Here is a 20,732-nt window from a genome sequence, read left to right as displayed (position 1 = left end):
GACATATAACTAACTGGTTTTTGTTTCTTTTATATTAAAGTATGTATTTAGAGCTCGTGGTATATAAGGTTTAAAGCTGTATTTGAACAGGAAATGCATTATACTCCATATACTATAAATGAAACGGTAGGCCCTCTATACTACAAGCTACTGGCTAACAACTTATTCATTTTATTAGATGCACAAAAAAGATTGGTTCTTTAATTTTTAGAAGTGTTATACACGTTACCAGATCACAAGCAATACATTATTTCAAATGCTCAAAGAGATAAAGTGTAGCAGTTCTAAAAGCAGTCTGATGAAATCATTCAGCGTGGTATCACTGATTTAGAAACAACGTTCCCGTCATAGATATGGAAACGTCATTAAAGATTTCGAACCATCGTCCCCACAAGTTCTTGTGTAAATATGAAACAAACAATAACCCGACAGTGAAATGATGAGGTAATATTGTGGATTCCGTGAGTGTTCAGCACCCTGTAATCGTTCATTACGGATATTAGAACAAAATCAGTCTTCCTCGCTGGTTTAGTGGTAAGAATGTATGTTTTTCTCTTACGTAGTTTCGGGTTCGATTTTCGGTGAGACAGCCTTAAACTTTCAACGCATAATAGTAGTACGGGTTAAATGTTTAATTATAGGTCCGTTTTATATAATATCGATATTGAGATGGAACGCTAAACTTGAACTAAAAACTTAAAACCACGACAACATAGTGCTTTACGTTGTTGTGGAGCAGAATAATACCTCTGTGTCTCAGAAGCAGTCTCCAAGGTTGTCAATGTTTCATGACAAATTGTTGTACTGATTGGATGGGTGGTAACAGTTTGTGATACACGATAATCGGAAAACCCCACTAAGAACTTGCTTCAATATAGAAGTCAGCGAATACGAAATTTTAAGCTACGTCGAAACTAATTGAGAAATAATGCATTTCAGTCACAAATTATGCAAAACAGTGTAGAAAGAAATGTATAAAAACTACCACACTAATATTGGAAACAAATCTACCATCTTGAATTTTTTGACTCGGACCTTTGAACATACGGATATTTTATAAAATCATTTTGTTTCGACATTTTATCACCACATCAATTAGGGGTTTGCGTACCATGTGGGACAGAAACTGCCGTCCATGTAGCACGAATATATTATTCATCTCCTCACAATCAAGTGAAAAAATTTTTGAATATTGATTTTCGCAATACTTTTAATGAAATCAACCGCGATTCTATGCTCCTTCCCTTCAAAAATAATTTTCCAACCTTCTATCCATACATTTACCAATGTTACTCTCAACCAAGTAACTTTTTTATAGGAGTGCAAGAGGGTGATCCGCTAGGCCCGGCTCTGTTTGCTTTGACTCTCCATCCCATTGTAAGTGATATTACTACAGAGCTGAACATTTGGTATTTGTACTATGGAACCATAGCAGGAAATACGGATTTAGTTTTAAGTACATTAAACAATATTCGAACTAATGCATCAACCATTGGATTACTTTTAAATTACTCCAAATGCGAAGTAATCTTTCTGGGCACCGCAGATGATCAATCTGCGAAACGCTATCAGGGTTTTAATGAATCAGCACCAGGAATTCAGCTTCTAACTCATCTAATGCTGAATTGTTGGTCGCTGTAATTTCGGCCGATGCACGGAGCAAAATATTATCAGAAAAAATCTCCAAATTATATTGATTTATTATTTTCCAGATTAGCCGAAATTTCAGCCTATTCTTCATATTATATATTTACGAGCATCACTTTCAATACCAAGGTCATTATACTTCCTCCGATGTTCTACTTATTGGCGAGAAAATGACTTACTAGAGAAGTTGGATGAAAAGTTGAAAACGGGATTAGAATCAATTCTCAACTGTTCCTTAGATTACAAAGGCTACAAGCTACATGGCTACATTCATGGCTACAAGCTTCTTTACCAGTTGGAAATGGAGGTCTTGGCATACGTCGCGCCGTAGACATTGTTATTCCATCTTTCCTAACTTCTATCTGTGGCTCCCGACAATTAATAGGATCTCTGCTTCAGCGGGAAGTCGACATAAACACGTATCAACATGTTTAGGACTACATGGCCAAATGGACTGATTTAGTAAGGTTAGATCCCCCAGCACTCGAAAGAAGAAATATCCAGTCAGCGTAGGATGAACCTATCATAAAGCTTCATACAGATTCGGTATTAAGATCATCTGATAACCTGGGAGATACAGCCTGGCTTCTTGCTGTCGCATCCTCTGAAAATGGAGCATGGCTTCAAGCTTTACCTTCACCTTCTCTGGGATTACATCTATCTAACGAGAGTTTTCAGGTAGCCACTGCTCTCCGTTTAGGAGTAGACATCTACTATCCACACCATTGCTCTGCATGTAACGACCATGTAGATAGAAAAGGATTGCATTGCTTGTCATGTAAAAACAGTTAGGGATGCGCACGAGTCGAGAAATGTCTCGAATCTCGACTCGACTAGACCCGAATTCGAGTCGAGATTCGAGTCGAGACACACTTTGTAAAATTCGAGACGAGTGGAGACAAACGTATTAATCGACTCAAGTTTTCGAGTAGAGACACGAGTCGAGTCAAGACTGCTCGTAAAAATCCCGACTCGACTACAATATCTCGAAAATTTTTCTATAATTTTTAATATTATTTTGAAGAAAATATTCGGTCAGGAACAGCCTTGAAACCAATTCCAGGATTTATTACTTTAGAAAGGTACAGAACGCATAAACTTAATAATCTTTCGAGATCAAGATTTAATTTTCAGCTCAATTCAGTTAATTGAAACTAATAATTAATGTCGTGATATTTGATTGTACTTCAAATATAATAATAATAATAATAATAATATTTGATTATCTAGTTTGTATAAAACTATTATCCGTAGCCTATATCTACTTTGAATAAAACCATCGCGATGAAGTGAACATCATAAATTCTCTGAATGAGCAATTGGCAGTCTATATTAATTTAGCATAGTTATTACTATTCTGTGTTCATTTCCATTAACGCAATAGGGCTACACAACTTTTGGAGTATTCGTTTTCCCAGCTAGTTTGAGGATTGAATGTGTTGCAGCATATCACGTGTTACAGATAATATATAATGTAACATTTGTTGTAAATCACATATTATGATACGAGACTATTTTACATAGTATATTGCACTAAATGGACTGCTTGGATGCCGAGAACTGGAACAGGTACCTTTCAGTTGTATAGATAGGTATTTTTTAAAAGGAGTTTTGTAAACACTAAAATATAAAACAATAACCTACATACAGTAGTTATAGTTTTGGTTCTCAAAATAAAAGAAAAGTGGATTGTTCATGAGATATTGAACTTCAAGTTTTACTCCTGGAAAATTTCAATTTTGACTTAGACCACTTGACATCAAAGCAGTTCACTGTAAGATAAATACACTTCACACTTTACTCTTCTGCTTACAACGCTATTTCCTTCTTTCTTTTCACGGCAATTTCAGATAGTTTTCTTTTTTGTTGGGAGTATACTCATATTTTATATTCACCTAATAAAATTACGGATTCATTTTGTAACCAGTTTTAAATTTACAGAAACTATTAATAAAAGTTCACAATCAAATCGAGCTAATTCTTTAATGCATTTGGAAGATTTCATAATCGTAACATTTATGTACTACGAAACTATGAACGTAAAGTGGACTCGACCTAGGCCTGGGGCCGCTGTGACTCAGTGGCACAGTTTTCATCCTTGGTGTGTGAGAACTCTGACTTTATTCCAGCTGGTTGCCAAGTGGACTTTGTGGCACAGAAATACCGTGTATTTGGACTCTCTCATGGTTCTCTAATTTCCTCCCACTTACTTCATGCCATCATTTCATTCACTCTCAACGTCACTGCTTTCTTTAGCTTACAGGACAAAGTCGTACGACGTGAAGTAATACTGAAAGATTTCGTTTCGAGTTAGCCGCCCAAAAATATCTTGTCCTCCCCTGTTTTAGGTCATGGTTGGAGGTCTGAGTTGGAGGTGTGAAATCCAGCACGCAAACACTTTGCTCATGAAGTAAGAAACAATAATTCCTATACTGCTCTAACTTTAGATCTTATAAGCACATAATGTTGAATGTGAGGATTCACTTAAGTCAGAGACGTGAATTATTAATTATAAGCTCCTCAATAAGAATGAGCAAACACGTATTCTAGCTTTCCCGTTTTTAAACGAGGAAAGAAGTTATTTCGTATAACAGAAATTTCTGGAATTTTATTCATTAAACTTTATTCTTCCTCACGTAACTGGGACACTTCTGCTAGTATATGACTAGATATACACTGTTGTGCAACTCTTAGTACAAAAGTAAATTCCGCGTGCTATGTCATTTGCGAAAGTAAGTTTCATATGCCCGAAGTTTTATAGATTGGTGGAATTTGAACCATACATAGAAAGTATGATACAGGAAGCAATGCAAAGAAACACATAATTAGCAAAAATGACACTTTTATTCAAAGTCAACGCTGAAATATGTGATTCATGATGTCTCCTCAGACATTACAGTATTACGGTGCAGCATAGGGCTGCGCGGTGCACACCATCCTTAACCGGCCTCCGTGAAGAACTCCCCACTCCTCGCCCGCAAATAATACAGCTTTGCACTATTTTATTCACGGGTTCGGAAAGTTTATCCCCACGACGATCGTTCAAGGAAGGTGCGATACACCTCACCGTTACGGTCCAGATTTGGACGGGGATCACCTGGGCGAAGATTTAAGGCGTATTGCGAAAATAGACGAGAGCATCACCTACTTTTATGAACCAAACACAGGTTATTCAACAATTACGTTCTTATTACGTCATGCAATTTGTAAAAGAAAAACTGACAAATTTATATCTTATTGTGCCATTTATTTAAAATGAATAAACATACCTGAGATAAACAAACTTTCCCTTACATTATTCGCCCCGTTTACGTATTGAATTCGTAAGTGCACTTTTATTACTCACTTTTTTGTATTGTCCGCCATGGCTTGATGAAAGACGTGATCACATTTTAAGTTGGAACACTATATATCCATTGAATCCACTCACTAAGATTGTCCTTTCTTCCAATATTGAGAATTTAGCAGACAGTCATTCCAAGTGAACACATTGATGACATTATGTTGTGATTTTTGATAAAGAGTTGACTAGTTTTGATATATTTTTGTGTTGGTCGTTTATTACATGTCCGTTGCGTTTTAGTACCACCTTTCAAGTTTTTTGTTTTTTCTTTTAGCCTCCAACACGCCCCCTTGTTCTTATAAAATATTACTTGGGGCTAATTTGTTTTGATAATGAGTTACGTAAGAATTGCCAAAATGTTTAGATTTGTAATACTGTATTCGTTAATAATTTTTACATATTCGAAGACAGTGATGGATTTTTAAACATCAACAAGAAGCATACACTGCACAAAGTGTACGAATTCAGACGAACGTCACATAACGCTCTAACGCAGAATTTGCGTTTATACGAAAAATATTATAAGCAGAATTTTGGTACAGTTACATTGGCGGTCGAAAGGAATGTACGTGCGCCATTGCATAACGGTAAACGTTCAAGAACCCTGACTGTAATTCCACTTCAACACTCACCACTGTTCCAAAGTGAAGACGAGCATTAGTTCACAATGAAGTTTATAAGAATTTTTGCCGAGTTACACTTCATCAGATGAAAAAGTTTCATTAAGTTTCATTTAACGTAGAAAAACGACAAACGCGTGGGGCAATTATACTTTTACATAAAAGTTTTATGGGGCTTTAATATGTAAAGTCTTTAAAGTTCTTTTTTTTTTTTTTTACATTCGGCACTGCTACTAAATTAAACATTTATAAGTGCATGACTCACAATTAATATTCAAATAATTCTCATGATATACCTTTAATATACAAATTACTATATTGCTATATGCGCTCTTACCATTAAAATTAACACAAACATTATATGAAATCATGGCATTATTTAGAAATAAAATATTCACATTACTTACTTTACGATATTATACGAAAACTATAGAACACGAACAAATAATTATCATGGACAACTCAACTTTTCAACAAATAGATAAAACAAATATTATTTGAATAATATATTTCAATATTCCACAAAAATAAATGAACAAACTTATTCTACACACATGATATTTAAATTGCATAAATGACAAAACATACTTGCGTTTTTCAAGCTATTTTGGCAAAAAGTTACAAAAACAAAATTGTTATTCACAAAAACAAAGGTTACACATCTTTTAAACAAATAACCACATGAAACAAATTTATTACCACTCTATTGCACTGTAACAATAAGAGTGAGGCCGGATAGAAGTAAGTCTGCCACACTTTTACGCTAATAAGCGCCTATCCACTTAAGTTTTTAAGTCTCCCTTCCCCATTATACACTTATATTATCATCCCACCCCTTTGGAATGGCAACAAGACCTTCTAGTGAGGTAGGAAAATAAAACAACATAGAAAAATGTACCCAAAGGTTAAAAATAAATGAAAGGGGGGGGGGAAGTTGCCATTTATAATTCAATTCTCGTGTCACAGTGTTCCACTGACACATAAAGACTTACTCTTACTCTGACTACACCAGAGCATATCATCGTTTACATTCTTAATAACACATGAATGCTATACAATTCACCTCGTACATTTGATGGTTTAAGATCTTACAATTAGTCTTGATAACTTATCGCAAAGCATCAACAAGACAATACAATTATTCATGTAAACGAGTTTTTTTTTTTTTTACATGTCACATCTGTTTAGCTTAGGATTCAGCAAATGATTTAAAGCTAACACAAGAGTACGATACCGACAATCTAGTTTGTCGTTTAAATATTGCAAATATGTATCACATTTCAATAGTTCTTTCAACAACAACTGAACATTAAACTTATTACTTTCGCTCTCGTTGAAAACAGACAAACTAACTTTCGTTATATTCAAAGAATTTACATTGTAAATTTAATGTCATGCCAGCCTCGTAAACTTTCTGAAATATTTGATCCAAAAACTGTAACTGTTCTTCAAAAGTCATAGAAATTACAGAGACATCGTCGATGTACGAGACTATTTTTTCATATAAATCTGCCCCAAGGACAGTTTGCAAACACAACATAAAAGCAGCTCCTCCGTTTATGTAACCAAACGGAACTCGAGTATACTGATACATTTTTCCATTCCAACAAAAGGCTGTGTATTGTTTACTTTCTTTACTTAAACATACTTGTAAATAACTTCCCACAAAATCTAAACAAGACACGAATTGGATTCCTTGAAATTTGATAAGAAGATCATCGATCTTATTGACTTTTAACTGCTTTAATTTCACAAATTTGTTCAATTGAGTTAAATCTACGACAGTACGAAGCTTACTAGTGTTTTTCTTAGCTACACACAACAAAGGATGACAATGCACAGAAACACATTCTTCCACTACGTTACATTCTAGCCATTCAGCTATTTGCTGTTCAATATTTTCTTTGTACTTAAAAGGTAGTGGGTACTGACGTTTTACAATCGGTTGGTTTGTTTTAACTTCGATGGTGTATTTAAATTTATTACATTTACCTGGCAAGTCGCTAAAAACCAATCTATGTTTCAACAATAAATCATATAGTTGCTGTTTTTGAACATTAGACAAATTTTTAATTTCAAGAACTTTTGTTCTAATTTCAGTAACAGAAGGAAAGTGACTTTGGGTATTACGAGTAATTTTACTTGTATTACAAACATCCTGATTTATTTTTACATCATTATGAGACATTTGAATTTCCTCATCCAATTTATGTATTTGTTTCCCATAAAAATGATACAAAAAATTTACTTCAGCAGCTTCGTTCAAACGTGCTTGTTTTATTTGCTTTATGTTTAAATCATTGTTGGTAGTGTACCTATCTACATGTTCAAATGCTTTACTATTTTCTAACAAACTATCCATCCATTCCTGCGTCAGCTGTTTCTTATGAATTTCTAAACTCTGAATTGTCGGACACTCTAGCACAGGTTCGACTACATCTTCGTTTTTGCTTTCAATAGTGGAATTAGCGTCAACACAATTCGCATTATTTAAATGAAAACCAACCTTATTAACACTCTCTCTAGTCAGTATTTTTACTTTACCTTTACTATCATTACTCAGAAGGGGGTTACTACCAAATTCGTGTTCATACTCTTTCATTGGTACCTTACAAGTGTTAGGGTCATAACCTACAGTAACGGATTTCTCGCCAAAGTCTAATTTTGCATTAGCTAGCGATAAGAAATCTCTGCCTAGCAGACAATTACAATTAAGGTCACTGACAACAATAAATCTAACATCACAAGTTACAGGTCCAATTTCAACACAGAGGGTAACCTCGCCCTTAACTGATTTTGTTTTTTTTCCACTATAATTTACTAGAACAATTTGAGGAGCGGGTTGTAATACAGCGTTTGACACAATGTTAGATATTTTTTTCCACGCAATATAACTTAACAAACTAGCCGAAGCACCTGAATCGCACAGAGCGTACAGATTCTTATTCATGATTTTGACAAGAATTTTAGCAGTGGCACATAAATTTACATTAGTTTTACAAAAATCTTTAGTTTCCTCTTCGTCAGATGAGAAAACATTATCCCACTGTACTAAGTTTATTAAATTTTTATCAAGCTTTACAAAAACAGTCTGACTATTTGGAAGGAGTGCATTATTTAACTCATTACTACACGTTTGAATTAATTCCCTGCTATGAGCACTCTTCAGGCAGGGTGCTTTTAGTTTGGGGGAGGAAATCTATTTTGAAATTCAAAATTACCTGCAGTGACGTTCGTAAAATTCGGTCTTGGTGGCCTAAAGCCAGTAGGATTACCAAAATTCGAAGTATTTACAAAACTTCCATTACTGTAACCGGTCTGAGGTGAATTTCTTGTTTGGGAATTACCATTCACTGACCTATTAGTCACATCACTAGTGGCTTCATTTTGATTTACATTAGCATTGCTATTACTTACATTTGTACTATGATTGCAAAAACACACACTTTTTTCATGCCTATCAGAACTACTATTGTTATTTCATTTTTTCTTTTTGTTTCTACGAAAGGAATTTTTTCTTTTCCGATTACCTCTGTTGTTTGAATTTTCGTTCGAGTACACCTGATCCGACTCATCACAATCATTAACATTATTCTGATTACTTTCACGCTTACCATTCTTATTAACAGACACCTGGTTGACTTTCAGGAACCTATGATGGTTGCTGTTGTTACGATTATCAGACCTGGGAATTGCTTTTAATCTTTGTATAACGGACAAAACAGAAGACAAATTCATAGCAGACAGAGTTGTTAACTGACGCCGGTAGTAAGGTGGAATCAAATTGAGAATCATACTGATAGCTAACGATTCTTTTATGTCGGGATTGATTTCTTGAATCTTATTACATCTATATGACACGAAATTGTACACACTTCCGTCAACTTTTGCATCATAGGGTTTGTATTGCAATACCATTAACTTGTTAGCGCGAACCTGTTCATTCTCAAACTCTAATTTGAACAATTCGGCAAAACGATCGTAAGAAGTGAAAAACCCACAATTGTTTATGTACCAATTTTGTGCAGAACCAGTCAACAAAAATTTGATAATGTCTAAGTATTGACTACGAGAAATTGACATAAGCGAAGCTTGATCTTCAAACTTACGTAAAAATGCAGTAGCGGTCAATTCATTTTTGTGACCAGAGAATTTCTCGAAAGATTCTAAATCTCGTAATTTCAAAGCTACTTTTCTTTCTCGCTTTTTTCTCCGTTTCATTGTTTTTACCTTAACAAAGCTATTATCACTGTGAGAGTCCGAAGAATCGTTTTTACTTAACACCGAACTAACATCATAGTCAAGAAAAGGGTTGGTGTTTTTACGTACACTGGTATTAACTTTTTCTTCTTTAATTTCTACCTCGGACTTTACATTTCCCACGAGCGTTGATGACCTAATTTGACTTTTAATCATACTCACGCGCAAGTTTCTGACCTCTTGATTTACTATTTCGAATTTACTTTCTACTTCACCCTTAACATCATCTATTATCGTTTGAGTATGATGAGCTATTTCTCGTGTTGCAATACTTACATTATAGATCTCACGAACACTTTGATCTAATTTCATGATTCTACTTTCGTGTTCACCCACTTTTTCCTGCGCTCGCTCAGCTTTATCATTTACTAAATCGACATCGGAACTTAAATCCTTAACTTTATTTCCAATCATTATAATACGTTCCTCAGTGTCCCTAACTTGATCTCCTAACTGATTAGCTCTAGCATTGACAAAACGTATTTTGTCTTCATTATTTTTCACGGCAAGCTTAACTTCATCAACCTTTGTTTCTTGCACATTTAATTTCTCCTGAAACTGTGCTGACAGTTTTTCAAAGTTATCCGCACAAGTACGACTAACCCTGTCTATTTCACTTCTCATTTGTACTAACTCAGTCGACAGTGTCTGAATTTGCCCATCCATTCTATGTTCTAACGTTTCTAATTTACCTGTAAGATCGTGAGAAAATTTTTCTATCTGAGCTTGGGTTTCATTTACTGCACCATTAAGTGATTGCTTAGTGTCATTTACGCTACCATTAAGAGATTGCATTTGTTCTTTAGTATCGTTAACAGCATCATTAAGTGATTGCTTAATGTCGTTAATAGCTTCAAGCAAAGTTTGCAAACTCAAATTTTCACTTTCTGCCATGATTGCAAGTTACAAGTATACAAACACAACAAACACCAATTTAGCGCATATAGCATATCATGAGAAATAAAACCTGTCAAATATTACAACACCTAGATCTTCTCCCAGATGTCACATTCGTTACGAATCAATTAATAAAAACGTGAATAATTATTAATTGATCCGTCCCTGGAGGGAAACGCCATTTTATTACGGTGAAGGGTTCGATCCGTGTACCTTTTCAATTGAGACTTTAGTCCCTGTTCGGGCGCCATTCTATTACGGTGCAGCATAGGGCTGCGCGGTGCACACCATCCTTAACCGGCCTCCGTGAAGAACTCCCCACTCCTCGCCCGCAAATAATACAGCTTTGCACTATTTTATTCACGGGTTCGGAAAGTTTATCCCCACGACGATCGTTCAAGGAAGGTGCGATACACCTCACCGTTACGGTCCAGATTTGGACGGGGATCACCTGGGCGAAGATTTAAGGCGTATTGCGAAAATAGACGAGAGCATCACCTACTTTTATGAACCAAACACAGGTTATTCAACAATTACGTTCTTATTACGTCATGCAATTTGTAAAAGAAAAACTGACAAATTTATATCTTATTGTGCCATTTATTTAAAATGAATAAACATACCTGAGATAAACAAACTTTCCCTTACATTATTCGCCCCGTTTACGTATTGAATTCGTAAGTGCACTTTTATTACTCACTTTTTTGTATTGTCCGCCATGGCTTGATGAAAGACGTGATCACATTTTAAGTTGGAACACTATATATCCATTGAATCCACTCACTAAGATTGTCCTTTCTTCCAATATTGAGAATTTAGCAGACAGTCATTCCAAGTGAACACATTGATGACATTATGTTGTGATTTTTGATAAAGAGTTGACTAGTTTTGATATATTTTTGTGTTGGTCGTTTATTACATGTCCGTTGCGTTTTAGTACCACCTTTCAAGTTTTTTGTTTTTTCTTTTAGCCTCCAACACGCCCCCTTGTTCTTATAAAATATTACTTGGGGCTAATTTGTTTTGATAATGAGTTACGTAAGAATTGCCAAAATGTTCAGATTTGTAATACTGTATTCGTTAATAATTTTTACATATTCGAAGACAGTGATGGATTTTTAAATTACAAGGTAACCAATATTTCACTTAAAACAACATCTGAGGACGAGATAATGTAGTGATCAGCAAAATAGCTGAGTCACTCACATTCACACACACCAACACAACACAACGAAAAACTAGTTGTCCTCTCATAACTTTCCTCTTCCTCTTCTTCTATCCTGTCTTTTAACACCACTAGGCGGCAGCACAATCAACAAGAAGCATACACTGCACAAAGTGTACGAATTCAGACGAACGTCACATAACGCTCTAACGCAGAATTTGCGTTTATACGAAAAATATTATAAGCAGAATTTTGGTACAGTTACAACAGAAGGTATTAAGTGGTGCTTACAAGGTTCTGTGATCACCACAGACAGTGATGCATGCTCTGCACTGTGCTTCCATGCGACTTATAAGGTTGCTAATGAATAGACGTCGAATTTTTATGCAAATGCATTTTTTATTTGCTTATATGCATCTTTGTTAGACTTGGTAGGGGTTTCTAACAACAATAATACAGCTCGAATTTGAAGTTTTGTAGTGCATAAAAATGCATATTTCAAAGGTTAATGGATATATTAGTGCTTAAGAGCATATTCAGCATATTCTATGTTTTTATTTAAGATACATGCTTATAGCATGCAAAATTGTCTATGTAACGGAATTGGCTTTTTGCATGGGAGCATGATGAATGCCTAGTTTGTGGAGAAACAATATTGTTAGCAACTAAGACAAACAAGTCGTAGAGAGTCGCAATGACGGAAAACGGCCTAACGGAATGACGTTAGTGCCGGGGAAAAAAAAGGAAGGCACTTGTTTGGGATTTCACCTGTGCAGACACTTATGCTCCCTCAAATGTTGCAGATACATCGACTCGAGCAGGACGAAGAGAGGAAGGCAAAAGAAATAAATATACCAATCTATTGAACAAATATTGGTTTGTGACAATAGCAATTAAATCAAGTGGTTCATGGGAACAAAAAGAGCTGAATTTCATCAATGAAGTTGGCCAACGCATATCGCTAAAATCGGGAGATACCCGAGCAAGAGCATTCCTAATACATCGGATTAGTATAGCCATTCAACGGGGGAATATGTCAGCTATTTTAGGAAATTTGAAACCGGCTAAGAATTAGAAGAGATCTTCCTTTTTTAGGCGGTTTATGGACTCATATTATGTCATTCGAATTTGTAACAAAATACTTTGTTTCCGTGCAGGAATAAGAATAAGAATATTTAAGAGTTTTATTATTCGAAATCGAAGCAATAGATAATGCACCAAACAATTACAACAGAATCATATAATCTTTCACTATTTACGAGACAGTGGTGTATTATATAACATCCTTCACCTAACAATATCAATCATCTGCATTCTTTTTGGCTTGAGCACTACGATAATTTTCAATATCCTACAATGGAATCAGAATTGACGTGTTCCACCTGATGTGAGAGTCAGGGTTGTCGTCCATGTAGACAATCTGGGTGGAAACATTTAGGGGCGGAATATCAGGCTTTTTTTACGTATGATTTACGAACACTAGCCAATACCTACTTGCGCCAGAGCCCCACACATTTAGGAAGAGGGAGTTAATAAAAAGTGTGATCACCCAAGATCGATTACTGCTCCCTTACATGGAGCACGGAAACATCTATCTGGCGATAGTACGTTTTCGCGTTCCCACTGTTCATTCTATAACTAAAGATCTCCTGCATTAACTGAATATCCAGATTCCGGATGCTCGCAGTAATGTCCCCGAAATGAAATTCCTACATAAGGTAGTCAATGGGAACGTGAGGTCTGTAGCCCTACTTCAAGAATCCCTTCACATTGCTACCCGTGTAGCATCAAATACAAATCTCTTCTACCTTTCCCGCCCCAGACTGTCGATTATTGAAAGGTACTTTCTTACAGAGTACAAATTTATATGATAACTGACGTGTCATTTAAGCTGACACTTTTTTGTTTTGTCGTTTCTATTATTTTTGTTTTTTCTATTACATGTCTATGTATTTAATTTAAAATACATGTTTTAGGAGTCAGAGGGGTAAATATAGCAACAATTCATGATTATTATAATATTAAATGAATAAGTAATAGTAAGACATATGTTGTGTGCTTACTGAAGTGAATGTCTCAGTAGTTTGAAGTACCAAAGCGTAACAGACGTATCTGTTAATTTCAATTCATGTTTAAGAGTTTATTCAGAATATCAAAGATACTTCAATATCAGAAGTATTCTTCTATAAGAGAAGAATTAAAACATGGTAGTAATAATAATATAGAAAATTATGGTTCAAATATAAGTTCTACCATTTCAGAGCCCTAACGTTCATCGAAGGTTTGTTACAGTCGAATCAAGAATTGAATACAGATTTTAAGTCAAGTTTCGGAAATATGCCTAAGATGCTGGGCAACATAAAATAAAATATGTAACAACGAACATAAAAGTAATGGGATTACTGCACACTTTGGATAAGATGTAGATGCCTGATATTACTGGTAATCGTATAATTGGCATATGAGAATATAAGATTTATGTTATTGTGTTAATATACTTAAGTGTAATCTCGAAATTAAAATTTTTTATGAACATATTTATTTTTGCAGATACCAAGGTAAAAAAGAATACCTGCTGATTGGAACTCTAGAGCACGATGTACAATACAAAGAAAATAAGCAAAAAAATAAAAAAAATAAAGCTTTTGGTGTGTAACGAATATTTTTATACTAATCATGAAATTTAACATGTATGAATAACAAGGGAAATAAAGCAAATTTCAAAAATTAACAATGAAATCATTTCCTCTTCGTAAATGCCATAAAATAAAACTGTTTATCATTCTGTTAAACTTAAATAATACTTTTATTGTCGTATGAGTAACTTAAATATTTTCCGAAATTATGTACTATGAGCACGAAAAAGTATTTATTAGAGATCAGTGAGTTGCGAATGAATTTTAATTTTACTGAAGGGGGCACGGTGGCTCAGTAGCTCTTATCTCTGGTGCGTGGGGTTCCTAGTTCGATTCTAGGAGAAGTAATCTTGTGGTGGACAACATCGTGCTTCCGGGTTTTCTCGAGGTGTTCCCGTTTCCTTTCATTTTCTCATGCCGCCGACTGTTCCATTGTCATTCGCTTGCTTTAATCATCATCTACCTTAGTCTAACGGGCATAATCATGGGACGTTAAACTCAAATATTCCAGGGGCCGCGGTGGCTTAGTGGTAGAGCGTTCAAATCTCGTGCATGGGGTCCCGGGTTTAAACCCTGCTCCCGCCAAGTGAACTTTGTGGTGGACAAACACCGTGTGCGTGGGTTTTCTCGGGGTTCTCTCGTTTCCTCCCACTTTCTTCATTCCACCATTTTCATTCATTTCTCATAATCACTGTCTCCTTTAGCCTAACCGGCATAATCGTGGGACGTAAAAAACTCAAAGATTTTTTCAAATATTCCATTTTCATTTTTCAGTTTTACTGAATTATATAATGAACTAGTTCTTTGAAAACTGTAAGAGACAATTCGGCAAACAAAGTTTCCAATACAGTTCGAATTGTGTCTGCTTGCTTGAAGTTGTTCAAGGTCGACTCGAGCACTATTAACTTTGACAATTGGTCAATCACTTCAATTTATTAACAGTCGTAACGTACTCAGTGAAATCATCATGGTGATCATACAGTCGATTTTCCTATTTAATTTAGAAGCATGCATTGAATAAAGGGAAGGTTAACATCAAATTTAGTAATGCAACTGTTTCTTGATTTTGTTCATAAAAGTACAGACCTACATTGAAGGTGAAGGAAAATTTAAAACATACTTGCATGTTCTTTTTACCTTACATATTTCGCGTACGATTTAAATCAGTAAGTGTAATTTACTAAGTACCTTTAAAGTCAATCACCTTGTATACACCAATCACAGTGTATAACCCTGTACAGGTTTTAATACATAGACTAGTACCATCATAGTTTAAAGTGCTCTGTAACATAATGAACACAAACTGTTTAGTTCTAGGGAAGTTTAGGAACCGGCCTAGAGCACATAGTTTGAAGGTAAAATTCATAAAAAAAATTGTCAGAGTTTCGTATTAAACGAAAAAATTATGTCAAAACAATTTAGTAGGGGCGCAGTTGTAGGAAATATCGCTTTAGTGTGCAATTTAATGATACAAACATGCCTTTTAGAACATTCAATTATTCTCACATTCCTGATGAACAATTATCATGGTGTCACTCTTTCCAGCTCTTAGGACGCGTTTGGTGACGTCATCAATATAGCTGCCACTTCAAACTACTTAACAAGTATTATCTTGAGGACGGATCAAACGATTTTTATTCTCTTTGCATCAAATGAAAAGTTTATTTTCAAGCTAAAAATTATGTTGAGTGACATTTTTTCATATAAGCAATAATTTAAAATGTACGATGGACTTTATACATTTTCCGAAATCAAAACTTTTGGTGTTTGCTAAATTACAAAGATATTTTCAGGTTTACGGAGTGTGATTTAAGAGCTTTAATTTGCTGTAAAGAAAATGAAAATCGGCCTATTAGTTATAGAGGTATGGACATACGGTAAGAATAAAGAAAAACATCCTCGTAAATGCTCGTCACTACCCAGTTGCAGATGTCATGAAGAAGACTCCAAGTTGAAGATGCTCACATCATTAGGATAAACAAAATATAGATATACGTAAGTGTTGGTACCATAACATTGCAACTAATTTGGTTACCTACGGTAGGTACTGCTTCTATAAAGGCGTGAATGAGACCTCGCGCTTGCTCCAGTTCACTATTCCATATCACCATCCAGATCTTAAATTTCGGCTACTGTCCCATGACAATTCTGTCTCACAAACCGACCCCAGAAGGGCAAGCATCCCAAACTTATTATCCTACCGTAATCGAAATGGGGAGTTGGAAAGCTAATTTAAATGCCGCAGCCGACGCGACGGTGGTAAGGCCGAACCTTTCCCATACATAATCAAATGTGATATACATACTGTGTCCATTGAAGATATCGTGAAAAATACAAATTCCTGAATTTTGATAAAATTTACTTAAAATATCTGTTGAATAATAGCGCATGAATCAATAACAAATAAACTGTAAATAAGCTTATATTTATACCATTTTTCATTACAACCCTCCATACAAACAATCAAATGAGTCACAAGAGCGGTTACTGGTGCTTTTAGTTACACATTTTTCATATATCTTGCACACGAAGAAAATATGTAATACAAAAATAACTTTTATTCTTCACCCCTGCTAACGAGATACCTTTCTATTTTCGAAGAAATACTACTACTCAATAGTGAAACCACTACACACATTGCACACGGCCAACCTAACGTACCTCCCTTTATTTATTGATCAAACTCATCCACTAACATCGTCATCCAGATAAGAGAATTTACTCTTAAATTTATTATAACAAAATAACTCATTTGCACTGCATTCACACATTTCAGTATAGAGAAGTTTATTTACTGAACATTTGTACGAAAGATTGCACTTATTTCTAGTTTATGAGAACGCACTAACTTTAAAATAGAACCTGGCGTACCAAGTACGTAATTCACAATACACAGACTTAATATCTCAATTTTCTTCACACCAACCATGGGCAACTGGCGAAGGTATAAAAGGCTTAACTTTATCATCTTGTTTCCATACAATCATTTGGTAGTTTACTCTCTGGTAAGCAGGTATGACTGAGTTTCGAGTTCGAGGTAGTTTCTCCCAATTTGTCTGTATTTTGCTGAACATATTAAAACAAAGTTGTGCAAAAGAAGTAATTTTTGTTGCTGCTTGATAAATTTGATAGATGAATGCTTTAAGCTGATCTATTAGTGTAACAGAAAGTTCTTGCCTTCCAAGATTCTGTAATGCAAAGAGGGTCTCTTTAGAACATTCAAATGCCTTCCAATAATGTGTTTCCTTTGCCGAATAAACATCTAATACTGTTATATCCAGAGAGGCCGTGTAACGCTGGAAGCGCAGACGCCTTTGTAGCATCTAGGATGTGGTAAATATCCCACTAAGCTACACGAAGTAGGAGTTTGTGGAAAGTTTGGGAAACAGCTTAATGCTAAAACTGAGATATCGGTATCTTGAGCAAATATATAAAGCGTTGTAGCGCCTCTTTGTGCTGCATCTATAGAGTGAAGAGTTATCTTGGTATCTGCTTCCTCCTGAGTGCTACTTAAGTATTCGGAATTGCAATGAGTTGCAACTACATCTGTACGCCATGAAGCTACGAGGTTTTTCCGAAAGCATTTAGTATATGCAATTATTTTCTCTAATAAATAGCATATTAACTTTCTTTAGTGCTTATGTGCGAAAGAAGTTTCTTCATGGGGATGTTTGCTATCATCGTACTGTCTACGATCCTATATTAAAATAGTCATGCCTTGAAGTCTTTTCTGTCTCACGTGATTCTTAATGTATTTGTGTTCAATACCTATCAAATATGAGATGAATTTCGTGGAAGCCCTAGTATTTTTTAATAATTAATTTTCTGAACTTTTATGTTAAAATATGACATGTATTCACGTTTGGCCCTTTACTTGGAGCCTGTAGCTCCGGTATTCCATCAACTAAAGCAACTGTGAAGTCCCTTTCGCATAGGGTAGATTTTCGTCGTTTTCTTTGGTCTGTCGAGTCCGGAGGCACTTGCATTTCTCCTCGAGAAGTATCAGGGTTTGGTAGAATATTCAAAATTTGAGTTAACATGCTTCCGTTACTGCACACGGAGAAAAAAATTGTAGGTGGCGTACTTAAGAAGGTAGGTTACATGCGATATTCCTGTAGTTTTTGGACTTAACTTACAGCAGACGTATAACTGAAAACCCGTTTTATAATATTTTCCGTATAAGTGTTCCATCCATACGTACTTTCTGTATGAAACAATATAGGCGGACAGAATCTCACATACAAATGGACGTATATAACATATAGCTGAGGAATGTAACAAAAGTATATGCATGTGATATATGGAAAATGTTAGATGTCAGACATCCTGCAACGACATGATGTAACACCTAAGGGCAGTACGTATGTAGCATTAGGATAACATATGCTCCATACTGATCTCTGTAATAAGCAAGAGGATTCCGTATATTTGTACAATATACCGCTGTCCGAAGAACGAATTTTTATCAGTGCACAGATGCACAGTTCCTTCTAAATTAAAAAGGAGAACATGGAACAACAGAAAACTCATAACGTCCCAGCACATCATGAAATCTGTCTGGCGATATTATGTCAGTTGCAATGTTATAATATCGGTACCTACGTACAGCTTTAGTTTGGTTATCCTAATGATGTGACCATCTTCAACTTGGAGTCTTCTTCGTGACCTCTGTAACTGGGTGGTGAACAGCATTTACGAAGATTTTTTTTTTTATTTTTTCTTATGTCCATACCTCTAGAACTAATAGAGCGATTTTGATGTTTTACAGCAAATTAAAGGTCTTAAATTACACTAAAATTTATATTCTGTAACAAGGTTCCGTAAATTCGATAGTTTCTTTGTAGTTTGGCAAAAAACAAATTTTGATTTCGGAAAATATATAAAGTCTCTCGTACATTTTTAACTATTGCTTGTATGAAAAAATGTTATCGGACATAATTTTAAGCTTTAAACTAAAACTTTGATTTGACGCAAACAAAATAAAAATTGGTTAAAGTGTTCTCAAGATAAGACATGTTAAGTATACGGCTATATTGATGACGTCACCACACGCGTTCTAAGAGAGAAAAAGAGTGATATCATATTAACTATTCATTAAGAACAGGATAATAATCGAATGTTGTAAATGACATGCCTTTATTATCAACTTGCATGCAAAATTAAAACTGCGGCAATACTGGTTGACTTATTCTTATGTCCATAATTCGAGAACTAATCGGTCAATGTTGATTTTCTTTTCAGCAAATTAAAGGTCTTAAATTACGCTAAAATTTATTTCCTGTAACATGTTTCCGTAAACCTGATAGTTTCTTAGCAATTTCCCAAATACCATAAATTTTGATTTCGGAAAAAATACATAATGTCCTTTGTATATTTTACATTATTGCTTATATGAAAAAATGTCACTCAACATAATTTTTAGCTTGAAAATAAACTTTTCACTTGACGCAAATAGAATAAAAATAGGTTGAGCGGTTCTCAAGATAATACGTGTTAAGTAGTTTGAACTGGCGGTCATATTGATAACGTCACCACACGCATCCTCAGAGCTAGAAAGAGTGACACCATGGTAATTGTTCATCAGGAATGTGAGAATAATTGAATGTCGTAAACACACGTGTGTATAATCAACTTGCATACCAAGTTACATCTGCACCCCTACTAATAGTAACTTTAGATGCTAACTAATTCCGTGTTGTATTATGACAAAACCACTGTGCATACTCAATTTTTTAACTCTACTAGGAACTCCGACATAGCTAGACGGCGCTGAAGCGTCGGCTGTCGAACTCAAGGGTCAGCTGTGGAACAAGTTCCACTTGTTGCGAAGGGAGTCTTTGTTTAACATGGTAGCATGTTGTCAACTAAACTCATAATTATTTCTAATTTTTGGATTTGGGATTTGCGTCCCTTTCAGCGGCAAGGCTATATTAGACGTGGAGCCACAGCTTAACGTGGGATACGAACCAAATGAACTCCCGCCGGAAATGAAAGCCGGGTCTCCTACGCCGAAGGGAGAAAACGTATGATGCAAAAAAGTTGATAAATTGAAAAGTTAAAGTCGAACCATACGAAATTACGAAGAAAGGTATATAAAGAGGAAATGACGCATTTAGATATTACTGGATGAAAGGAATATATTTGACTTTTCGTGCATAAGAAGG

At 35.2% G+C, this 20,732-nt stretch overlaps 1 protein-coding gene across 1 annotated transcript in view; it reads left to right on the top strand.

The window, feature by feature from the left end:
- LOC145683931 (uncharacterized) overlaps positions 1–14,641 on the top strand; it is a 58,577-nt gene extending 43,936 nt beyond the window's left edge. The window contains exon 5 of the mRNA XM_081755616.1: positions 14,483–14,641. Within this exon, the coding sequence (XP_081611742.1) occupies positions 14,483–14,511 (29 nt within the window). The 3' untranslated portion in view covers positions 14,512–14,641. The remainder of the gene's footprint in view (positions 1–14,482) is intronic.
- The last annotated feature ends 6,091 nt before the right edge of the window (positions 14,642–20,732 follow it).

The sequence above is a fragment of the Thermobia domestica genome, chromosome 4, assembly GCF_964235325.1.
Source record: "Thermobia domestica chromosome 4, izTheDome1.hap1.1, whole genome shotgun sequence".
In the NCBI taxonomy this organism is placed as follows: domain Eukaryota; kingdom Metazoa; phylum Arthropoda; class Insecta; order Zygentoma; family Lepismatidae; genus Thermobia; species Thermobia domestica.
This window is presented reverse-complemented; position numbering and strand designations above follow the sequence as displayed.